The sequence below is a fragment of the Salvelinus alpinus genome, unplaced genomic scaffold (genome assembly GCF_045679555.1).
Source record: "Salvelinus alpinus unplaced genomic scaffold, SLU_Salpinus.1 scaffold_41, whole genome shotgun sequence".
NCBI lineage: Eukaryota > Metazoa > Chordata > Actinopteri > Salmoniformes > Salmonidae > Salvelinus > Salvelinus alpinus.
In genome coordinates, this window is record NW_027255982.1 from 1655651 (window position 1) to 1678512 (window position 22862).

Sequence of the window (22862 nt, forward strand, 5' to 3'; positions counted from 1 at the left end):
TTTTTTGGGCCCCCAAAATGATAGCCTTTGATATATTCTATTCCATTGTTCTTCCACAGAAAGTCCTGACAGTCCAACAAACTTCATTGAAAAGATTCAGTAGAGTTGCCATTTTACTTTAACAAATATTATTTTGGAAGGACCATTTCAGTCTGCAGTGTCCATCTACTCTCCAGTTATCAGAAGAATACATAATGAGGTAAAGAATAAAAAGGTCTTTATTTAACATTGATCAAGAGGACATCGATGTTACAAAATTGAAATGGATGCAAAGACCTTTAGAAATGTCATGAATCAGTCTTAAATTACTGCAATTGCAATGCAAAATGAGAGAACAAAAGCTCTTAGAAAAATGAAACCGACTTTATTGAACGGCAATAGAATAAAAGTATTGTGATGTGTTTAGTACACTTACAATTGTAAAAACCACTCCAAATGAAACCACTAAAAACTTAAATTCCGTTGACCACTAAAAAAAGGGCTTTAGAATAGAATATACTTGGCATTGTGTGGCCTTTTAAAATAACTATATACACAGCCATAGACAATACTGCATTTGTGGTCGTGGTAATAATAATAAAATATTGTCAGTCAATTTGGTACAGAATAATAAAAATTAGATGTGAACGTCATCAAATTTTTCATAAATTCTGTTCAGAAAGATTGAACGTCAAATATGGATCTATAAAACCGGTTTCCAATAAAAACCACTTTGTTTTGCACATTCCCATACATCATTGCTGCATTGAGTTGAACATTGTCACACCTAAAGAATTGATTAGAACTTTAGATACTCATTCCATGTCCTTTCAGCAAGCCATTTCTGTATTTTGAAACATAAGATTAGCATTAATGCAACATCATTTTCTTGACATTTTATTTGATCTGAGAAATTAAGCTAATTGATTGAACCCAAAATGGCCCTTGTAATTTACAGGATTCACAAAATATAGTACCCAACATCTGATTTGGACCAAAGGTTTTCCTATCATTGAGCAAGACACGAGGAATCCAATAAAATGATCAAAAGCCACCCAAGGACCCCCACACCAATGGTCATTATACAGCATCAGTTCTGGCTAACAAGTAGTATGGAGCTGCGGCTTGGAGTATTGCTTCTTCATTCTATGTAATGTATTCCCTCTGAATCAGTTTTTTTTTTCCGTTTAGAGAAATTTGCCATTTGAAATCACTTGTATTATTTACCAAATATTAGTCTGAAAGTACCAGGTTGTCAACTTGATGTTGCTGTTCCTACTACTGACACACCCCATTGTAAATGTTGCTGGTCTCGTGTTTATTAAACGGATCACAACATTTTCTTTGCAACTTTGGGTAGAACACCAATAGCTTTTGCTCATGATGAAAATAAATTGTGTGGTCATCCTCACAAGTCAAGACCTTCCATGAAAGCAATTCAGTTCGCCTTTGTCTTAGCAGCCTAATGATTCAACCCAACAAATGGCAGCTGAGTGGGCAACACCTATGGTGCAATTCATGAAAACTTTTCCTACTAGTGACTAAAATGTGACAAAACCCTAACAAAATATTGCATGGCAGTCGTATGTTTTTTAATACAATTATTTGAAAATATATGTTTTGTGATTAGCAACTTGTACCATTAAACCCAACACCATTGCAAAAATACTATATAGTGTGTGTTTGGGACTTTTCCCATTGAAGAGCATAACATTGAAACCATTAGAACTGCTGTAGCCTAATGGTATGTTTATTCACCAGGAATGGTCAAACTAATCCAGACCTTTTTTTAAAGGGAATAAACCACACAGAGGGGCTGTTTCCTGGAAACAGATTAAGCCTAAGAGAAGGACAACTTGAATTGCTTTCATGGAGGACTGGCTTGAATTATGAGAATGGCCACAATTAAGTTTCATCATGAGCAAAACCTATTGGTTTTTCTACCCAAAGTTGCAAAGTAAATTGCATGGCAATTTTGTGACCCATGTTTGGTACATGGGTCACAAAAGGTGTGACCCATGTACGGTAATAAACACAAGAGACCAGCAACATGGATAAAAGGGTGTGGCAGTAGCAGGAACAGCGGCATATAGTAGACAAACCTGGTACTCACACTAATTTATGGTAATGCCAGCGACTTCAAATGGCTAATTTCTCTGAACAGGGGGGGAAAACCCCCCCCACCAGATTCACAGGAAATACATTACATAGGATGAAGAAGCAATACTCCAAGCCGCAGCTCCATACTACTTGTTAGACAGAGAACTGATACTGTATACTGGTTGTGGGGTGCAATTGGAGAGGAGTGTGAGTGGTATGTGGGTGGCTATTGGATTCCTCATGTCTTACTCATTGGTAGGAAGAATTATGGTCAAATGTTACTATATTTATTGAAGATTATTTAAATCCTATTATTTTAAATGGCCAATTTGGGTGCAATCAATTAGCTTAAATTCTTAGAGATCAAATTGTGTTTCAGGAATGCTAATCTTATCCGTTTTTTAACTACAGAAACGATTTCAGCACAATCTGAGATGGGTGTCAAAATCCTCCTTGTGCTTTTTGAAATGGAAACTACCCAATAACTAGTCTAAGTTCGGACATCATTGAATGTCTAGGTCAACAAGTATGCAGAGGAAGAGTGTCTGAACCATAGAAATACAATAACCGTTCTAGTAATTATATTTCTATGGTTTGATCGAAGGAGAACCATTCCAATATGACTGCCTCTGCGGCATGTCAGTGTACAATCAGTCACAACGGTGGATACCATACTTTGGGAAAAAAAGCTAATATTGTGGTTAAAAAAATATATGCAATCAATGTGCCAATTAAATAAATCACAATATACCAAAGCACCTCGAAGAGTATTTCAGACATTCTTCACGGAACACAACTCTTTAGCATTTTCCAAACATACCTGTTCAGTAAATACATGTCAACTCTGTCTTGGTGTTGTAAGGCACCTTAAAATTTTACTTTCTTTCCTATATCCAAGATAATGGATTGTACATCATTGCTGGGGGATATTTATTATTATTCTGCATTAAAGTTAATGAACGTGTTGATGAACGCATAGTAGTCGCCGGGCAGGGAACGTGAGAGTTGAAGGCATAAGAAAAAGTATGAATTTGAGAATGGGAGTGTGTCAACATCGACTTCATGGATACCATGTATAAGGTGACAGTTGGGCGAGATACAGCCATAGATGGTGGCAGGCCAGGCGACCCTTGGGTTTTGCATACAGCATCTAGACGTAGATTGTCAGGGATGATGAGACCCCCCTTCCACTAGCCTGATCCAAGATCTGTTTGTGCGGTCTTCCCAACAATGTTTTGCTGTAGAGCAAACTTCCACGGTTTGGTAATGACTATGACCATATAAAAGTATATCGCACAAACAGCTCTGGAACAAGGCTAGTCTTCCACAGAGTATACAGGCTAAGAGGTCTAAGGTTCTGGACTACAGCATCTCCACATAGTTTTCAGGGATGAGGCCTTTCTTCCCCTCCAGCTCTCCTTCCAGCCAGCCAGGTTCCCTGGAAGGTGCCACTGCAGATGGGAACAGAAGGTACCAGGGGACAGGGTGAGATAGGAGTAAACACACTGCATTTCATCAGTGTTAGAAAACAGATGGCTGTGTCAGTGAGAGAAAGTTTTGCTCAGAGCTTTATAGTTGACATTTTATAGTTGGCATAGATAGAGTATATAAACACAACCATCATCTCTGCAAACAATGAAATTGTGGTGGAAATAAAAAATACTTTCTTTACTCTGGAAATACGGAAAGTGATGGGCAATGTGTCCCCATGCCATCCTCATTTTGTCCATTCAGGTAATGTACCCATTGCTGGGAGAATGACTCAAGAGGGTATCATTGTAGGCTGTATTAAAACGTTTTTGGCACAGGGAAGCTTTTCAGAGAACAGGGACATGTTAATTAGGCACCAAATGGATTAAAACAGACATACAGGGAGGGACTTCTCCAATCAGAATTCTTAATTTCAAATTCTGCATTGCAAAATGTATGAAAACGTTTTTAAGTTGATCTTCCCATGGTGCCGGACCATCTTCAGACTGAATATGTGATGATCGTTAGTCAGAAGTAAATTGGCAGCAAAATACAGCGCCAATGGACTCCTACCCAAACTCTGTATTTGACTAAAGTGAAATGGGCTGAGATGTTGATGCATAACTTTAGTATTTTCTAACCCATCTCTAAAATGTTTATACTACGTGATATTTGGCTCCCTTGCTTGTGGTGTATATTATTTCATGTGATATGATTTCTTATGAGATGAAAAACCCAAGATGATATTAAATCAAGCTGTGCCATTATTAAAACTATTATTGATAAAATAGGTTTCGACCATGTTTGGTTAGGTATGCGCAAGCCAATATAGGTCTCTAGTCAAGAGATTGGCCATATTTGCCTTCATATATATACATACACTTCTTTACATTTTTTTTTGCCCTTTTTCTCCCCAATTTCATGGTATCCAATTGGTAGTAGTTAGTCTTGTCTCATCGCTGCAACTCCCGTACGGACTCGGGAGAGGCGAAGGTTGAGAGCCATGCGTCCTCCGAAACACAACCCAACTTAGCCGCACTGCTTCTTGACACAACGCACATCCAACCCGGAAGCCAGCCGCACCAATGTGTCGGAGGAAACACCGTACACCTGGCCACCTGGTCAGCGTGCACTGTGCCCGGCCCGCCACAGGAGTCGCTAGTGCGAGATGAGACAAGGATATCCCTGCCGGACAAACCCTCCCTAACCCGTACGACGCTGGGCCAGAACCCAGAATCTCTGGTGGCACAGCTAGCATTGCGATGCAGTGCCTTAGAGCACTGTGCCACCCGGGAGGCTCGTAAAACTTCTTTTGACAAGGGTTCTTTCATTTGTCGACCCACGCACTGTGTGCCTTTGAGATTGTTGGATTCTCAATACGAGACAGTGAATCCAATTCAAATATTTTTGGCTCGAGGGCGTACATTTTTATATTTTCCGTCTGAGTTACAAACACCTCAGTTAAACTCAATTGGAAAACAACCCCATACCAGATAGTATTTTATTAGTATTTTATTAGTAGAGTGTCACTTGCCTGACTACTCACCCTGAATTTAATTCCTCTGCTCTATTAAATTGCTACATACATTGTCTGAATCTGACATCCTAGAAGTCATTGAAGGGAGTTGTACAAAACAGATTAAAATCAGCAATTCAATCTCTAACAAATCAAAGTTGATAGTCATCATGGAGGCTGGCTCTGGCCCAACCCATTGGTTACTGGGACCAATCAGAACGGTCAGAATGTGTTCGCATTCTAGAAATCATAGGGCAAATCCAGACTCATCGTGGAGAAGAAACATCAGTTTGGCAAGAGGCATATGGATGGGTAGCTAGGCAAGTGTCTTTCATCTTCAGGAACCCCAGCCCATATGCATACTTGAGTAAGCCCTCAATGATAATTGGCTGGTAATACCCAGCCACGGACGCATTGTATCTTAACAACAATTACATATCCTCTTGTTGTAAAGACTCGTGTATCAAGTCTGTTTCCCTTGACTGACTAGAGCTCTGTCAAGTCCCCTTTCAGATGGACTGGAGAGTCAATCTCAACCCCTCCTCTCTCCATCACTCAGTCTGATTCAAGATCAGATTGGGCTGTCCTGTTACCGGTTCCCTCACAGAATCCAATATGCCCGGTGGTTCTTTGAGATTTGAGTGAGCGACCGTTGGAGCGATAACACTTACCGGCGCTGAATATTGCTCCGACCTGGAAGGATAACTCAGATTCGTGCTCGGCCTCGCACGGGTACACCGCCATGGCTCTCTTGCCGCCGCCACTGGTGACACTGAAAAATGAAGACAATCAGTGAGCTGGTTGGGAGAGAGGGAGATCAGAGGATTACTCCACGGTTCAATCTGGGCTAGGTGATCAGTACTGAAACAGCAGGGAGAAAATGAGCAAAAGGACTATGGGTATCAGGGGTTGGCGCGAACCAAGAGGACTGTTGTCTGGCCGCTATCTGAACCTGGCTAGCGAGTCCACACACCACCGTCCCCCTCTGAGACACAGGGTCCGTGTGGATGCATCTCATACTGCAGACATGCGTCAGGCCACAGCGATAGACAACCACTATGGTTCTACTGAGATAAAGAGTGGGGCAATTCTAAAGCAGGTTTCTACACAAACAGAACAGCCGAATGGAATTCTTGAGTTCCTCTCCTGGCACGGTTTTATGAAAAATTCTACCCGTAGTGGTTACAGACCTAGACATTTTGAGGCTACATTCTTAAAGTGAATGTGAGGTAAAAGGGTTGTCTAAGACACTATATGCATGCATAGCCCTTCAAAGGTTAGAGAAGATGCTTTTCTGGCCTTGACAAAACAACGTGTTTATTCGGCAAGGTTTTTGTTGTGTCCCCTTTGCAAATAGTTCTCAACTGGCAGCAGGCATTACTATGTAGAAAACTCAGCCTTCAATACCTCATACCCTGATAAATATTTCATATACCTACACTCTGCAACAACAACATTGGAGAGCGCCGAGACCAAAACATATCTATTCAAACTGAAAAACTTTTGCGGATGCCGAGTTGTCACCGCAACAATCTTCACCTGCACTTTGGGATTTGTTCTTTTGAATAAAGGGTATTCTTACAGGACTGCATCTGGAGGAACAGGCCTTTTAATAAATAACATAATGAATTGCCCATAATGACTTGGCAATGTGCAATTTCCTCAACATAATTTGAAAGCTTGAATTACTGTGTCTGGTAGGTAGCCCAGCTATGGATAACAGTTATGGGCAACATGTCTACAGAGTTCCCACAGAGTCCATTCAAATACCTGTGTGTGCACGCGCGCTTACCCGTCCACTGTCTTGTCCCCATCAGAACTGGCTTTGGTCAGGGCTCCAGAGTTGAGCCACGAGGCTGCTACAGCGATGCAGGCCCTGTAATCAAGAGGGAACAGAGGGTCAAACATCTATAACCAGATACCTACAGTAGCATCCCAATGACACCAGACAGTGGTCTGCTAACACAATAGCAGTGACCACTGCATCCACCCAGTAGTGGGTCTTAGGCTTCACACAGGCCAGGGAAAAGACTATGAACTCAGATTGTTGCGGCATGTTCAACTGAATGGTTAATGTCCTCCCATCTGTATTTTACTGCAGTGAGAAGGTTTAGGTGACCGCCATCGTTAAGTTGAAAAGTGAATTCCCTTCTCAAACGCATATTTCAAGTTGTTTAAGTAAAACATGCTTAATTCCCTGTAGTCACCAACAACAAAAAAACTGAATGGTACACAGCCATCTCAAAACGACTGCTATAATTTACACTGAAATCATTAGCAATTGGTCGGGAGTGAGAGGTAGAATCTGAGGTTAATGGCTAGTGCCCTTGAGCTGTGGGGGGAAAGCCAGAGGGGATTTCAGCAGGGGACAGTGTGTGGCAGAGAGTAGAGGCTGGGAAGAGCACCACACTTAACAGCTAGCTACTTTCGCACGCAGCCAATTAATATTCCACCTCCAAAATCTACACAGCCTTGGCAAGGCTTACAGAAACACAGGTTTTGTTCTAATTACCTTTGTTTGTACAGTTTTTGTAAAAACAATTCTGTAGTGAAGGGCACATTTAGAAAATTCTACACAAGTTTATTTATGTGAGAATTTAAAGGACAAAATCAGTGGTGTTTCAAAAAGGAAAGAGCAAAACAAAAGCAGACACATTTTGGCCCTTTTGTGAAGAACAGCAGGAAACAGTATCAAGGGTCATCACAAAAACAATTGACAATTCATCTAAAAAAACATTAGTCTCATATTGGGGCTGCATTAACACTGGCTGTTTCTTTGATAATACCCTTGACACCCCTGTCTGACTACCACACCATCTCAGGACAATTTTATATATATATATATATAGGAACGGCACACAGAGAGAGCTGTCCTCACTTTATTATGAAGCATTGTTTGAATATTTTTGAAAATCAATGTCCTACATTTTAACCACTTATTTTACTGATATTTGACATATGGATTAGTCCAATGGTATAAAAATACAAAGTACATATGATTGACCCATTCTTTAGAGACATACATTGTCTTTTCCCCCTAGGAACAACTTCCACTGTTCTCAGGACAGACAAAAAAAACAGTATCACCAACTTAGAAAGTTAGAGAATGTTCTAGAGAGCCATTACTAGAGGTCCTTTAGCCTGAACACAGTGTAACTGGAGGGGAAAACAATTCCCTTAACAGTAAAGCCTCCACTTCCCCACTAATTCAACTGTCCTCTATAAACCTCCTGGGAGGTCACAGCCCATAACAACATCTGTTCACTAAAGGGATATAAGAGGAGAGACACCCTATAGACATGACCATTCACCCTAAAACAGTTATACCAATCCTATTAACCATTACTAGTAAAGATGTCGTATTGTGCCATACGCTCTTTACTGCTAACGTAGGGGGACGGAGGGGGCAGAGAGTGCGTCTGCGCTCTTTTATGCTCTCTGCGTCAAGTCTCGTCCTACTTTAACCTCCAGAGACGGAGCAGGGCCAGCCAGGGCACAGTGGGGCTGAGAGGGACAGCCAGCGTTAAGCCACCCTCCCCCCTTCCCTGCCCGGGGCCCATGCTAATACAGCGTAATGAGTAAATAGCTTCTAGCCGCTGCTCCCATAGAGACACTAAAATACAATTACAGGGAGCAGCTTGGGAGGGCCTGGGGGGCAGGGGTTACAGGTGGGATGGTAATGAGGGCACACAGTCCCTACCCCTCTCTGGCCATGACTTCTATCAGAATACGAAGACTGCATTGAATAGACGGGTATAGATGCAAAAATTTGTGTTTTGGGATAGAGTCACCCTTTCATTATAAAGTCGGAGGAAATACGTTCCTAGCGTGTAAGGAACGTGTTTGCTGGACTCAAATGCTAGCCAGCTAGCTTACATTTTGAACAACTATTTTTTGTTTGGCTAGAGTTAGTCTAACCCGTTTGCAATCCATTTAGCTTTGGTTGCTAGCTTGCTATAGAGGTTAGCTGGCTAGTTAGCTACAGCCATCAAGTTGTTGTGTTACCATATTTAGCCTATTCCAAGGTTTGTAGAATGCATACTGGCATTTTAATATAGCGGGAAAAGGGAATCTGGACACACTGTGGACACATTTAAAAATGTAGGTGTAGATGCATGACGTGTTCGGAATTCCACGATCAGAATACAAAACTGCATTAACTCTCAAGTGTAGACATGGCCTCTCTCCTCCATCTGTCCCCCCCATCAGGTTCAGTCAGTGCAGTGGATGCCGGATGGTGTGGGTGATTTATAGCTCTGCAGACAGTGTGTGTGTGTGTGTGTGTGTGTGTATAGAGGGGCCACTGGTGTCTCAGCTGCTCCACATCAGCATGGGGGACGGAACGGAGCGCTGCAGTGCAGCATATCCACTCATTAACCTCAGTCTCCGTCCACACAGCACACTGTCTGCCTGGTGCTCTGCCTGGGCCAACAGCAGAACTGGAGCACTGTCACTTTACCCACCTGAGGGTAGGTGCTGAGATGCACTCTTTACTGCTAAGGTAGGGGGATGGAGGGGGAAAGGGGGCAGAGTGGATGTGTGTGTGTACATGTGTGCATCCACACACACACACAGTATACAGGCACTAAAACAGGCAAACACACAATTGCATGTTGGTGTGTACACGAGGGTACGCTCACCCACTTCCCACCACACACACAAAAACGAACAGATTCAAATCATACACTCAAATCTAAATATTCAGTCATAAAAGTTGTGACTTTACTACACAAGCGAAGGATATTAATGAAATGGCAATTATGAAGATCTGGAAAAGACCTGTCAAGTAACTAGATACTGAAATGATTACAGGATAAATGGTTGGGAAAGTATTCAACATGGTTGCCCTGGAAACCTGTCAAATGAACAGAGTGGAAAATGGATTTATCCAAAAACAAATTACAACTAAGCCAGACACAAAAGAAATTGGGGGTGTCTTGTTACCCAAAATATCAGAGCCTCGAATTACACATTGGTTGTTTTTAAATCTACAAAATGTGTTTCCTATTGAAATATGATTACATAGATTGAACTTACAATACATTAGGAACACCTGCTCTTTCCATGACAGACTGACCAGGTGAAAGCTATGATCCCTTATTGATGCAACTGGTTAAATCCATTTCAATCAGTGTAGATGAAGGGGAGGAGACAGGTTAAAGAAAGATTAAGCCTTGAGACAACTGAGACATGGATTGTGTATGTGTCTGCCATTCAGAGGGTGAATGGGCAAGACAAGATCCTCTTAACTTCTTAATAGGGGGCGCTGTTTTCACTTTGGGAAAAAAATCGTGCCCAAATTAAACGGCCTCGTACTCTGTTTTAGATCATACGATATGCATATTATTATTACTATTGGATAGAAAACACTCTGAAGTTTCTAAAAGTGTTTGAATTATATCTGTGAGTAAAACAGAACTCATTTGGCAGCAAACTTCCAAACAGGAAGTGAAAATTCTGAAAATGGGTCTCTGTAAGGCCTTGCCTATTCAATTGCCTTGTATTTATGGATCTGTATGCACTTCATACGCCTTCCACTAGATGTCAACAGGCTGTAGAACGTTGAATGAGGTGTCTAGCCTGATGTGGGACCGAATGAGAGCTTTGAGTGACAGGTCAGCCATATTGGCAGTATTTTGCTACGCAGTTGGGAACGCCATATCTTTGTCTGCAAGGCGTTAGGTAGACACAAAGAAATGCTCCTTCTGGGACGTTATTGGATACATATGAGAAAAACATCATAAAGATGGATTTTCAACTGAGTTTGACCAGTTTATTCGACTTTTGGTATTTTTCGTTCCATGCGCCAAGCTTTCATGGACACGTGAGCACCATTATGCTAGCCAAAGTTGCTAATTCGACAGAAGAAATGGACATTTAAAACCAAACAACGATTTATTGTGGAACTAGGACTCCTTGCACTGCATTCTGATGAAAGATCAAAGGTAAGAGAATATTTACGATGTTATTTTGTGGAATATGTTGGCTCCAACATGGCGGAGAATGGCTGAGCGCTGTCTCAGATTATTGCATGCTGTGCTTTGTACTAAAGTTATTATTATTATTTAAATCTAACACAGCGGTTGCATTAAGAACAAGTGTATCTTTCATTTGCTGTACAACATGTATTTTTCAGCAAAGTTTATGATGAGTTTTGGTTAGATTACGTCGCTGTGTAAAATTTCTACGGACAATTTGGTGTTATTTGTGACGATGGCTGCGTTGTAAAACCCAGATTTGTAGCTATAAATATGGACATTTTCGAACAAAACATAAGTGTTGTATAACATGATGTCATAAGACTGTCATCTGATGTTGTTCAAAGGTTAGTGATTAATTCTCTATTTGTGGGTTTTGTGAAAGCTATGCTTGCGGTGAAAAAATGGCGTTGTGTGTTTGGCTATTGTGGTGAGCTAACAAATATATATTGTGTTTTCGCTGTAAAACATTTTTTTTTTTTTTTAATCGGACATGTTGGCTGGATTCACAAGATGTTTCTTTCATTTGCTGTATTGGACTTGTGATTTCATGAAATTATATTATATCCCTGTGGCGCTAGGCTAGGCTATGCTAGTCAGCTTTTCTGATGAGGATGATCCCGGATCCGGGAGGGTGATTAAGTAGTTAAAGGATCGGACACCCTTTTTCAATTTTCGCCTAAAAATGACATACCCAAATCTAACTACCTGTAGCTAAGGACCTGAAGCAAGGATATGCATATTCTTGATACCATTTGAAAGGAAACACTTAAGGTTGTGGAAATGTGAAATTAATGTATATAACACATTAGATCTGGTAAAAGATAATACAAAGAAAAAAAACGTTTTCTTTTGGACCATCTTTGAAATGCAAGAGAAAGGCCATAATGTATTAGTCCAGCACAGGCAAAATTTTGGATTTGGCCACTAGATGGCAGCAATGTGCAAAGTTTGACTGATCCAATGAACCATTGCATTTATCTTCAAAATGTATCATGACTGCCCAAATGTGCCTAGTTGGTTTATTAATAACTAAGTTCATAACTGTGCACTACTCAAATAGCATGGTATTCTTTCACTGTAATAGCTACTGTCCAATTTACAGTGCAGCTTTCTGCCCATATCAGATATGTCCATGTCCTGGGAAAAAAATGTTACTTACAACGTCATGCTAATCGCATTAGCCTATGTTAGCTCAACCGTCCCGAGGGGGACCCGAACAGGGTATGGTAGTATGTGCCTGGTGCACCTGTTTGAGTGTCAAGAACTGCAACGCTGGGTTTTTCCACGCTCAACAGTTTCCTGTGTGTATCAATAATGACCCACCACCCAAAGGACATCGAGCCAACTTGACAACTGTGGGAAGCATTGGAGTCAACATGGGCCAGCATCCCTGTGGAACACTTGACACCTTGTAGAGTTCATGCCCTAACTCAATATAAGGAAGGTGTTCCTAATGTTTTGTACAGTGTATGTCTGAAGTTAGATTTTCAGTGGAAGCATACTTAAAATAAACCTATAGTATAATAGCCTAGTTATTCTGTGTCCATTTTGTGAAAAACTGAAATTCGTCCAACTGCCCATCTAAACCCCCCACAAATAAACACGCACGTTGAGAAGCACAGGGTAAGCCACAGAGCAGTGCCCCTGGATCAAGAGCAGCTTTGGCGTTAAGTGCCTTTGCCCAAGGGCACAGCAGCCGGACAGGAGATGATACCTGGGATCAGACACTAGCAGCCCTCCGGTCACCAGTTCAGCTCCCACTAGTTTTATAATCGTGTGGCTATGGGGGCAGTCACTGTACAAAAGAGGTGGACTGCTGGTTCCCATTACCATATGGCAGGAAAGGAATTCAACCCCACAGCCTCCAGGCCTGGTAGGGTCTGCCAATGGGGGACTTTCTACTGCTCCTCTTTCTGAGCTAAGAGAGACTTTCCACATCACTGAGTGGTGGGCAGGGTCTCATATGTATAAACTGTACTCTAAAGTGACTAAGATACCTTAGAATAGTATAATTGTGTGTAAATATTGCATCACCGTCTCATATGTATATACTGTATTCTATATCACTCAGTCCAATGCTGCCGCTCTGACATAGATGTATATATTCTTTATCCATTCCTTACTTAGATGTGTATATGGTGTGAAACTGTTAGATACTACTGCACTGTCGGCACTAGAAGCACAAGCATTTCGCTACACCCACAATAACATCTGCTAAACACGCGCATGTGACAAATACATTTGATTTGAGCTGGTAAGCACCAACAAACAACTCTGCCTTCAATCTGGGTGGGCAGGAAACCCTGTTCTATGATACACAGCTGTCCGCCAACAGAGAGGGATGGGGGAGGAAGAAGAGAAGAGGAAGAATTACAGTCTCACTCTCCAGGTCTTGAAATGACTGCCACGGGGAGATCCAGATAGTTAATTTGGGGGGGATGAGATGACACTGAAGTTGGCAGAGATGATAAATCATCACTACAGAAAATAGTGTCTGATGTAGAGCGTTGTAGTTGAACTTGTGTATAATATGTCATTTTTTACAGGTTAGCTTAAGATGTACTAATTAGGTACAATTCCAGATATTGAGCAGTAAGCACCACATCACAGTGACTTCCTGTTCCAGTGTTGAGGCTGGTAGAGTTATTCTAGCCTGGTCCCAGATCTGTTTGTGCTGTTTTGGCAACTCCTATGGTCAATGTCACTGTGAAGCTAAACAGGAATTGCCAAGGCAGCACAAATTGATCTGATAACAGGCTACCTACTGTACACTCAGTCCACCTCCCACGCCTTTCCTTGGTGGAGAGTGACGGTGCCGTGGCCTCTGCCAGAAAGGTGCTCCCTGCCATGCTCTCACACACACGGCAGTCTTCATAAAGGTCAGAGCTGAGCTATAAGAGTGAACTAGAATATCTCCAAAGTCAATACGATTTACACGGCCGACGCACTGCCACCTGTCTCCCAAACAAATAATGGCGATATTCACGACCCCCTCCCGGTCACTCCTTCCGTTACACTGGAGGAGAGGCGACGCTACGAAGTGGGAAAACGTGGGAAAAAATGGTCTTGGTTATGTAACCCACTGTAACTCCGTCTGTCTACCATGGCGATTTGGAGCCAAGGCTAGAGGTGCGACACACAGAGAGAGAGCGAGAGACACACACACACGTTGAAAACCAAAGAAATCAAATTTTTCTCCTCGGTTAAGTACGTGCTAATTTTGTTGTTTTACAGCTCGTGTGTCTTGTGAGAAGAACTCATTGCACTCTGAGCATCTCAGAGAGAAAGGGAGGGAAAGTGGGCGAGGGGGAGAGGAGTCAGAGAAACAACGTTTTTCACAAGGTGAATCTGCAGACATGAGACACTGCAGAGACAGAGCAGCCCAACATTGCAGTCTCACCCAATATTATTATTAGCTCTCGCATCAGCATTCAAGGCAAGCTGTGGGCTGGAGACAACTAAAAGAAACCAAGGACTTCAGAGAAGGGTTGGATAGAGGGGGAAGAGAGCGAGCAGGGGAGAGCGAGCGAGCGCGAAGAGAGCAGTGAGAAAGCAAGGAAATTGAGAGACATGCATATGTACGTGGAGACTGGGAAGGGGTAGACAGAGGAGGAAGTGGGCATCAATTTACTTCCTGTGCCACATAATAAAAAGCATATTTTCTTGGGCAGGTTATGACACTAGCGATATATTCAGTTCAAAGAGTTTCTCAGAGACAGAGATAGAGTTTCAATTAAAGAGATATGAAGGTTTGCTGTATGAATGGAGCCAGCAACACCAAAATGTCCCCGTCAGTGACTAAGTGGTGTGAGTAGAGAAAACATTCAATCCCACTGCAACACGTCAGCTCTTCCAGACTGTCTGAGTTTGAGAGGGTGAAGCCAGACAGCTACAGATCTGAATGTGGATGGTAGTGGGGGGGTGACTCGGGGGAAAGTTAGATATGCAGAAGATGTTTAGCTAAAGTGATTGAGAGTTAATTACTATTTCAGGAGAGTTGGTAACCTGTATTAGATACAGCATTGTAAAGAGGTTAGGGTAAAACAGTAGGCTACTCTTTTATATTTTCTTGGGCAGGTTGACACTAGCGAGAGATGTTATGATGGCTGATCCTATAGTGACACCAATCAGGATACATTACTTGCAACTGAAGTTGCCAGAATATCTGAAAAGACTGATGCTGAGGTTAACCGCAGGCATTTCTCCATGTAGACCCACTTACCCTGGGCTGTCTCCTGTGCTGAGGCTGGCGAGAAGGGGAGCATGGTTGGCCTTCTCCGGAGGTGTCCCCGAGGCAGTCGACTGGGACGACACCGACTCGTTGCTGCCTAGCGACGCCTCATCCGAGTTGGAACCGACATCAGGTGACGTCGGTAACACTGGGAGGAGAAGGCTGTTAGTCATTGAGCAAATTGTTGGACGAGAACGTCTTTGTCCTTTATTTAGGGGAGCATGGCTAAACGCGGCTCTGTGGATGACCCTGCGCCACTACAGCAGCTGAATGTGGCAGTGGACCACCAGGAGATCACCATGACTAAGGGACGCTAGGAGGTTCCAGGCCAAGTAAAACTCTTAGTTCCTGTTTTTAAAACTGAGGGACAGACTATCCTAAGCAGCAATTCAAAGTTAAAAAAGGAAGTTGCTTGTTTAAATTTGGAAGTGTGTAGTTTCCTTTCCCACCACGCTGATCAAAGCGACAGGGCAGCCATTCTGGATTATGGGAGTCTATATTAAATGAGTGATGTTCAGGCAGAGTCCCCCTGGACTCCACTAAAAGCGAATGGCTGACCGTGCTGTGCGAGAAAGTGTTTGCAGATTCTGTCGAAGACAATCATGATCATAAAAGGGCCGTTCATAAAATACTGTAGCTTTTCGGCCCGTATACAATAGGTCTTATAGATATGACACTGATATGAAAAAGCCATATATATATATATAATGATATCTAGCCTCTTGTAGGATGTAACATATGCTTTGTACACAATGCCTGGGCCATTATGCGGATTAATTATGACGCATAAAATTACTAAAATTAAGTCACGACCGGGTTTATGGAAACAGGAAATGCTGGTACAATTGTATAAATGCTGGCAGACAATTTGTTTGAATCTTTGTCGGTAAAATGAATTATGCAAAAAATGGGAGGTGGAAACACCTTTATGCGCAAATATTGATATAATAACTATCATAAAGTAAACTTGGAGTCAAACAATAATACGTTGACACGGGAAAGCATGCAGTTTTAGGCTACAGACGAAAGTTACGATGAACTTCAGGGTGGTGAAAGTGCACGGTGATGAGATTGATGCTCTTTCCAATAAAAAAAAGGGGGAGATTCTGCTGACATGATCAATGCTGTTAGACCAAAAAAAATTGTTCTCCATAATAATCTCTTTTAGGTAGCCTATCCGCACTGAGCTGTTGGCTAGAGAGTACATAAGACCAGAATAGGAACATTTGCTATATAATGTAACAGCTTGTGACAAAACCATCAGTAGAGTTGAAAATTCAATGGAAACCATTTTGTTTGGTACATGGGAATTGAACTGCAAAACTATTTTTATGTGCACTACGTCATCCACGCACAGCCTTTTCTGCACAATGAGTCAGTTTGATAGAAACACGTCGGGTGGGAAAATGTGCATATCATTTTACACAGATTGGACAATATTCGCATGAAAATCTGTCACCAATTGGATGGAAACCTAGCTACTGTAGCAAAACTTTTTTTATACAGAAAGCGCAAACAAGCGTTTAGTATTGGACAAGTTCAAGTAGTCTTCCATTTGATGACTAACAAATACAACCCTGGCTAATGCTAAAAGCTAAAGACAGGATTGAACTGGCCCAGAAAAATATCAAAGCACCTGGTTCATTGTCCTGCAAATGAGACGGGATTTTCTTCCAAACCCTGGCAGTCATATCTTTTAATAACGTGTCAACATATTGTTAAAGTATTTGTTCCACGTCACCTGAGTTTTGGCAAAATGTAAGATTTCCATCAGAGAGAAAATAGAGTAAGGTATAAAACAAAACTTGATCGTGAATAATTTGATCCAGGAAAATATGATATCCCTGGCATTCCAAACTGCAGTGTCCTCAGAAATCCAATACCTGTTGGACAGTTGCCCCATTGCAAGTGTGTTAATACACTTCCCTTTGAAGGGGCTGAAGCTACGGCCACACAAAGACGGGTGAAAATGGATGAGAAACACATACCTTCCTCACTGTCCATTATAGACCGTCAAATGTAACTCATTTCAACTGTTAACACGTGAGTTGCATATATAAAAATGATAGACAAATCCATGGATGCCCTCAGTTCTCTGTTGTCCTTCAACCATTATCAGCCCTTGGCTTATCAGTTTTCCATGGATAAAAAAATCTAGGTGCGCCCGCAGCCTTCAACGTAGTCGTCCATATCTACTGGGTATATTTGCCCACACATACATTTAAAAATTAAACGTTCTCCGCCAGGTAGTTAGACATCTCACTTTAAAAACATCCACAGATTCAGAACACAATATGGTTAATGAGAGGATTACATATTTTTCATCCCAGATATTAAAATACCCCAATGGTAAAAGCCTGTAGCAATATGAAGGGAGTGGAGTCAGTCTGATAAGCAGATTAGGCCTCCTTTAGGTCATGGGGACCTGCTGGGGATATGGGGTTCACAGTAGGGCAGCAGGCCAACTCACCAGGCTCTCCTGGTAGAGCAGTGTGGGAGGAGAGGCCTGGTACAGTAGTTGTACAGCTGTCCCCTTTATATTAGTGATGATCTATAAAGCTATTGTGCAGGTTTAGAAAGGTTCAACACTAGCTTCATGACTGATATATAGTACAGGAACCGTCACTGGGATCGTTGAGTCAAATACGTCATGAGTAGGGGTCCCTCATTCCAAATCAACCTTTCAGCAAGCCTGGCTAAGGATGTAACGTTAGGGCTCTGTCTCTCACCTGTCTGCAGGTCCACGGTCTTTGGGTTATAGACGGCAAGGGGACGGTTCTGTCGAACCGACAGTTTCTTGGACTGCCTGGTGGGGGCGGAGAGCCCTGGGGAAGACGCGCCTGGGACGTCGCCAAAGATCTGAAACAAGAAGAGTAAGCGTGTGTGTGAGTGGCGGGGGATACTGTGTGCGCATAACCAAAATGTGATTAACTACTCCCTCAAAGCAAAGATGGAGCATATTGAGCAGAGGCATGTCCTCATTTGACCTTAGTAAAATGTGTGTTTTGAAGAGCTCACATATTTGACGCAAGTCAGATAGCAAAGCACTTCCGCCCAGCAGCATGGATATCTCTAGGGACAGTTGAGATGCTCTTTACTGACTTATTGCGCACTAGGAAAACACATTGGATCTTCCTGATGCAACTTACATCAGGGTTAATATAAACTTAGACCCTGAAACACTAAGACCAAATCCAGGAATAAGGGAATAAGGAATCTGCTGAAAGCAGCATCGTGTTTATTAGAGCACCCAATAGAAAACAAAAATGACCGTTTTCATTGGACAAACTCTCGGTTTTAGCGCCGTTTAGTGCCTAATGAACAGGAGCCAGAGGTGGCTAGGCGCTGCTGACCCACTGACAGGCAGTAGATCTGGAGGAGGCTCACCGTACAGCTAGTTTACGTAGCGGATGTGTTTACATAGACTAACTTCAGGATGTGGGGTTGAAAGAAATTAGGCAGAGGATCAGAGGGAGGGAAGAGAGCGAGGTAAAAAGTAAAAGAAAGTTGGGAGAAGAAAAAAAGGACTACGAGTGAGAGAAATCTGATATGGTTGAGAGCAGCAGAGTTTCAGCAATCTCTCCCCCTCCCATCTCTGCAGATGGATGTGAATGTAAAACACTGTCTGCTAGCATCTGGAAGTATCAACAGTCTGGCGAGAAGGAGAGGGAGAGAGAAGGAGGGAGAGCGAAGGGGAGGGAGAGCGAAGGGGAGGGGAGGCGCTGGGCCTGAGAGGAAAGCTAATGTCTGTCTGGCTGCAAAACTCCCTCACCTCTCGTCTCGCAGCTCAGCACGTTACTTTTCTTAAAGCTTCCAATGGTATTACATTCTGGCTCTGACACCAAGTCCTCCATCAAATTGTGGTGTGCATGGTGAAGTTCTGGAACATTATTTATGGAAGTGTCTCCTCACCAAAACTTTAATTGCTTGGTGGTTGAAGGTTGAGCGCTTTCTATTATTTGGACTATTAGAAATAGAGGAGCTCGAAATTGACGAGCAATCCATGGTCAATTCATGTTTCAGAGTTTAGGGGTACTCTTGGCATCTTATAGCTGGCCAGAATACTTAGCACATACTGATCTCAACCCTTTCTGTTTTCACTCTGGGAATTGAGCCCCTCTAGATGTAGGCAGATGACTATTTACATTAAAAATCAGATTACAGTTGTCGTAGCATGGCTCAGAATGGGACTTAAACCCTGTAGGTTAGGCAAAGGACCTTGCATGTACCCTTGTAGATGTCATCAAGAGTACCATGGCATACTGGATATTGTTTTTAAGCACAAAGGGGCAGTGAGAATCCCTGCTTTGTACATCAACCGCTGGGCAGATGGAATGATGTCAGCCAGGTACTGTAGTCAGCTCAAAGTGAACATCTCTACATTATGTAAAACACAGATAAAAACTATTTAATGCTTCTTATCAATAAGCTGCTTTACAGTTTCATTTGTCTTAGAGCCCTAGCCCAAGACAAACAGGGATTCCAATAAGTTTTACTGTACTCATAAAATGTGAAGAATACTGCAAACGAGGAAATGCTTATACATGGCCTAAAATGTCACTCAGAGCAATGTCCTCAAAATCCCACTGGAGAAAAGTCTCAGCAGTGCGTTTAGCGGTGGGTTTTAGACAAGCTTTCCTCTGGTTGCAGCTTTGAGGAACAATATTAGAGGATGGGTCTATAGATGTTACTGTGGTCAGGGGGACAAGCTCAGGAGCAGTGGTGGAAAAAGTACCCAATTGTCATACTTGAGTAAAAGTAACGATGCCTTAAAAATGACTCAAGTAAAAGTCGCCCTGTAAAATACTACTTCAGTAAAAGTATTTGGTTTTAAATGTACTTAAGTATCAAAAGTAAATGTAATTGCTAAAATATACTTAAGTATCAAAAGTAACTTAAGTATTCAAATTCCATATATTAAGCAAACCAGACAGCATCATTTTATTTTTTCAAATTATGGATAGCCAGGAGCACACTTCAACAGACATAATTTACAAATGAAACATGTGTTTAGTGAGTCTGCCAGATCAGAGGCAGTAGGGATGACCTAAAGATGTTCTCTTGATAAGTGCGTGAATTGGACGATTTTTCTGTCCAGCTAAGCTTTCAAAATGTAACGAGTACTTTTGGGTGTCAGGGAAAATGTATGGAGTAAAAAGTACATTCTTTTCTTAAGGAATGTAGTGAAGTAAAAGGTGTCAAATAAAAACAGTAAAGTAAAAGTACTTAAGTAGTTTGTTGTAAGTACATTACACCACTGCTCATGAGTGCGTTCGGACGTCTGTTTCGTTCAAGAGAAGAATCCAGCGGTTACCTTCTCGTGTTGCTCGACGAGGATCTCCACCACAATGTTCTGGAACTTGAGGTCCATGATGGCAGCCACAGTATCCTCCTGGGGCCGCATCAGGGTGGGACCAAACACCACACCCAGGTTGGCCACCGTCATCAGGTTCAACTTACTGTGGGCCGCCACACTGCATGAGGAGACCAGGGAGGATAACAATTCATAGACAATTGATTTAGAGTGCTTTTCCCTGACATTGAAGATGTTTTACATAGGGGGATACATACACTTTAGATGACCTGTATACTATAAAGAATTCAGCTAGAAAAATTCTAATTCGCTTTGAAGATCTGATTACTCCATGTCTGACAGCTTACTAACGTCTGTGACAGTTTGCCAAGGAAGGAAGGTGTTGCTACCACCTTGTTATGTCAGTCAGAGGTGTCTAGAACAGCATCTCTGGCTTGGCCTCATAGGTGTTAGCTAGAGTTCTGACTGACATTACCCAGTTCATCACCACTCCATAGATTGACCTTCCCTCCTAAAACTTTCCTAACCTCAAACTGAGCTTTTTTCAGTTGCCTTTCAGCCGATTCACAGTAAGTAGACGCTAAATTGGGTTGTTTTTTCTAGGGGAGGAATTTTCGCTTGACTTTAGAATGACTCTGAAGAGTTGCCAAACACTGCAGAGATTAGATTCTTTTGGATTCCCATTAGCCTTAAGCCAATTGCCAAAGCTAGTCTTACTGGGTTCCTGCACACAACGAAAAAGACAGACAAGACCACAATTTACATACATTTAAAAACAATAAAATGTAGCGTGTGCGCGCATCTATCAGTTCCACATACGTCAGTACATACACACAACAAGTAGGTCACATGCAGGAGAGGCGTTGTGAGGTGTTGCTGTATTTCTTTCAACAGAAACCTCAAATTCAATCATTTTGAGTTATGACGAATCAAGTGAATCAACCGTTGTTTAATGATTCTAAGTTACAATTTTGGATAGTAAGAAATGTACGTTGTTCATAAAAAGTTAAGAGGAATTAAAATCAAAGTCATATTAGACCGGTTAAGATATTCTCCTCAAAATGTATAAAATGACAAATTGTCATTCAACAGAGTGATGGTTGAAATGCATTAAAGGGAACCTTTGCAGACCTAAATGTGTCACCTAGTGACAACTTTCCTTTATCACATATCAAATCATTTCAGACGGTGGTGTGAAATTTTGGCTTGCCCCTCTCCCTGCAGGACAAGCTAACACACATACAGTCAAAACACACCCCACACACGCAGCCAATTTCAATAAAATAAAATAAAAAGTCGGAAGCGGTGTGAAATTCTCCAGTCGGAAGAATTTCATGCCGGATAATCCAAATTCAATTTCTGCACTTAAATGCCTTTTTACTTCTACTCTGAGAATCCTGGGGCAGGTTCTCTAAGAAATAAGATCCTCCAGACTTTGATTGCCTCAGGGAACGAGGATTATGTACTTATCTTCAATTTGCTACTATTTAGTTTGTCGTAAAAAATAAAAAGCGAGTTGCTGAGGTAAAACCTTGTAATGTTAGCAAAGATGATTTTGAAATCTCAGATCCTATGTCTGAAAGGGCGAGTTGTGTAACAGCTAACGGTCCAGTTTGGAGAGAGGGGTAAACCCAGAGGAGCGGGTGGGAAATGGAGGGAGCAGTCCATTTCATTAAAGGCATAGAGAACTGGTGAAGCAGTTCAAACTTCTGACTACTATTGTGGAGGGTGCTGGGCTGTTTTAAGACAGGGTGGGGAGGGAGTTCTCTGCCTGCACTTAGTTGGAACAGAAGATGTGAGAAAGGAAAGATTGATGGGAGAGAGACGGACAGAAGAGACAGGAGAGAAAGATGGGGGGAGGGAATGGAATGGAACAAGGACCGTGGAGAAAGAGTACAAAAGAGTATGAGACCGAGGACGAGTGTAAGGCTGCTAACTCACGTAGCCAGGTGTTTCATCAGTAGCCCCAGGACCAGGCAGTTCATCTCAGGCAGCTTGTGGACCAGGCAGTGGATGGCTTGGCTACGAGACTCTGGACTACCACCTTCTGTTAAAAAAACAGGACAAACAAGGTTATTTGACAGTCGCTTACAGAAGTGCCATCATTCTATGTGGACCATGCGGGACTCCAACCCACAACCCAGGTGTTGCCAGCACCATGCTGTAGGCGTCAACTTTATTGCTCTGCAGAAATCCTTTGTTGAACCTAAATTGGTATTTAATGAAGGTAAAACTAAGTATGCTATTTTTCAAATCACATAAGTTTTGATT

General features: G+C 42.1%; 1 protein-coding gene across 2 annotated transcripts in view; it reads right to left on the reverse strand.

The window, feature by feature from the left end:
* Positions 1-200: 200 nt before the first annotated feature.
* The window catches only part of LOC139567052 (rho GTPase-activating protein 10-like), a 69531-nt gene continuing 46869 nt past the window's right edge, over positions 201-22862 (reverse strand). The window contains exons 17-23 of one of the 2 annotated variants that reach the window (XM_071388489.1): positions 22533-22638; positions 20592-20751; positions 18007-18136; positions 15269-15425; positions 6858-6941; positions 5737-5837; positions 201-3530 (exon numbers count right to left, since the gene is read on the reverse strand). In XM_071388489.1, the coding sequence (XP_071244590.1) occupies positions 3442-3530; positions 5737-5837; positions 6858-6941; positions 15269-15425; positions 18007-18136; positions 20592-20751; positions 22533-22638 (827 nt within the window). In that variant the 3' untranslated portion in view covers positions 201-3441. Of the gene's footprint in view, positions 3531-5736; positions 5838-6857; positions 6942-15268; positions 15440-18006; positions 18137-20591; positions 20752-22532; positions 22639-22862 lie in introns of those variants that run through there. The other variant, XR_011673216.1, reaches the window with a different exon arrangement.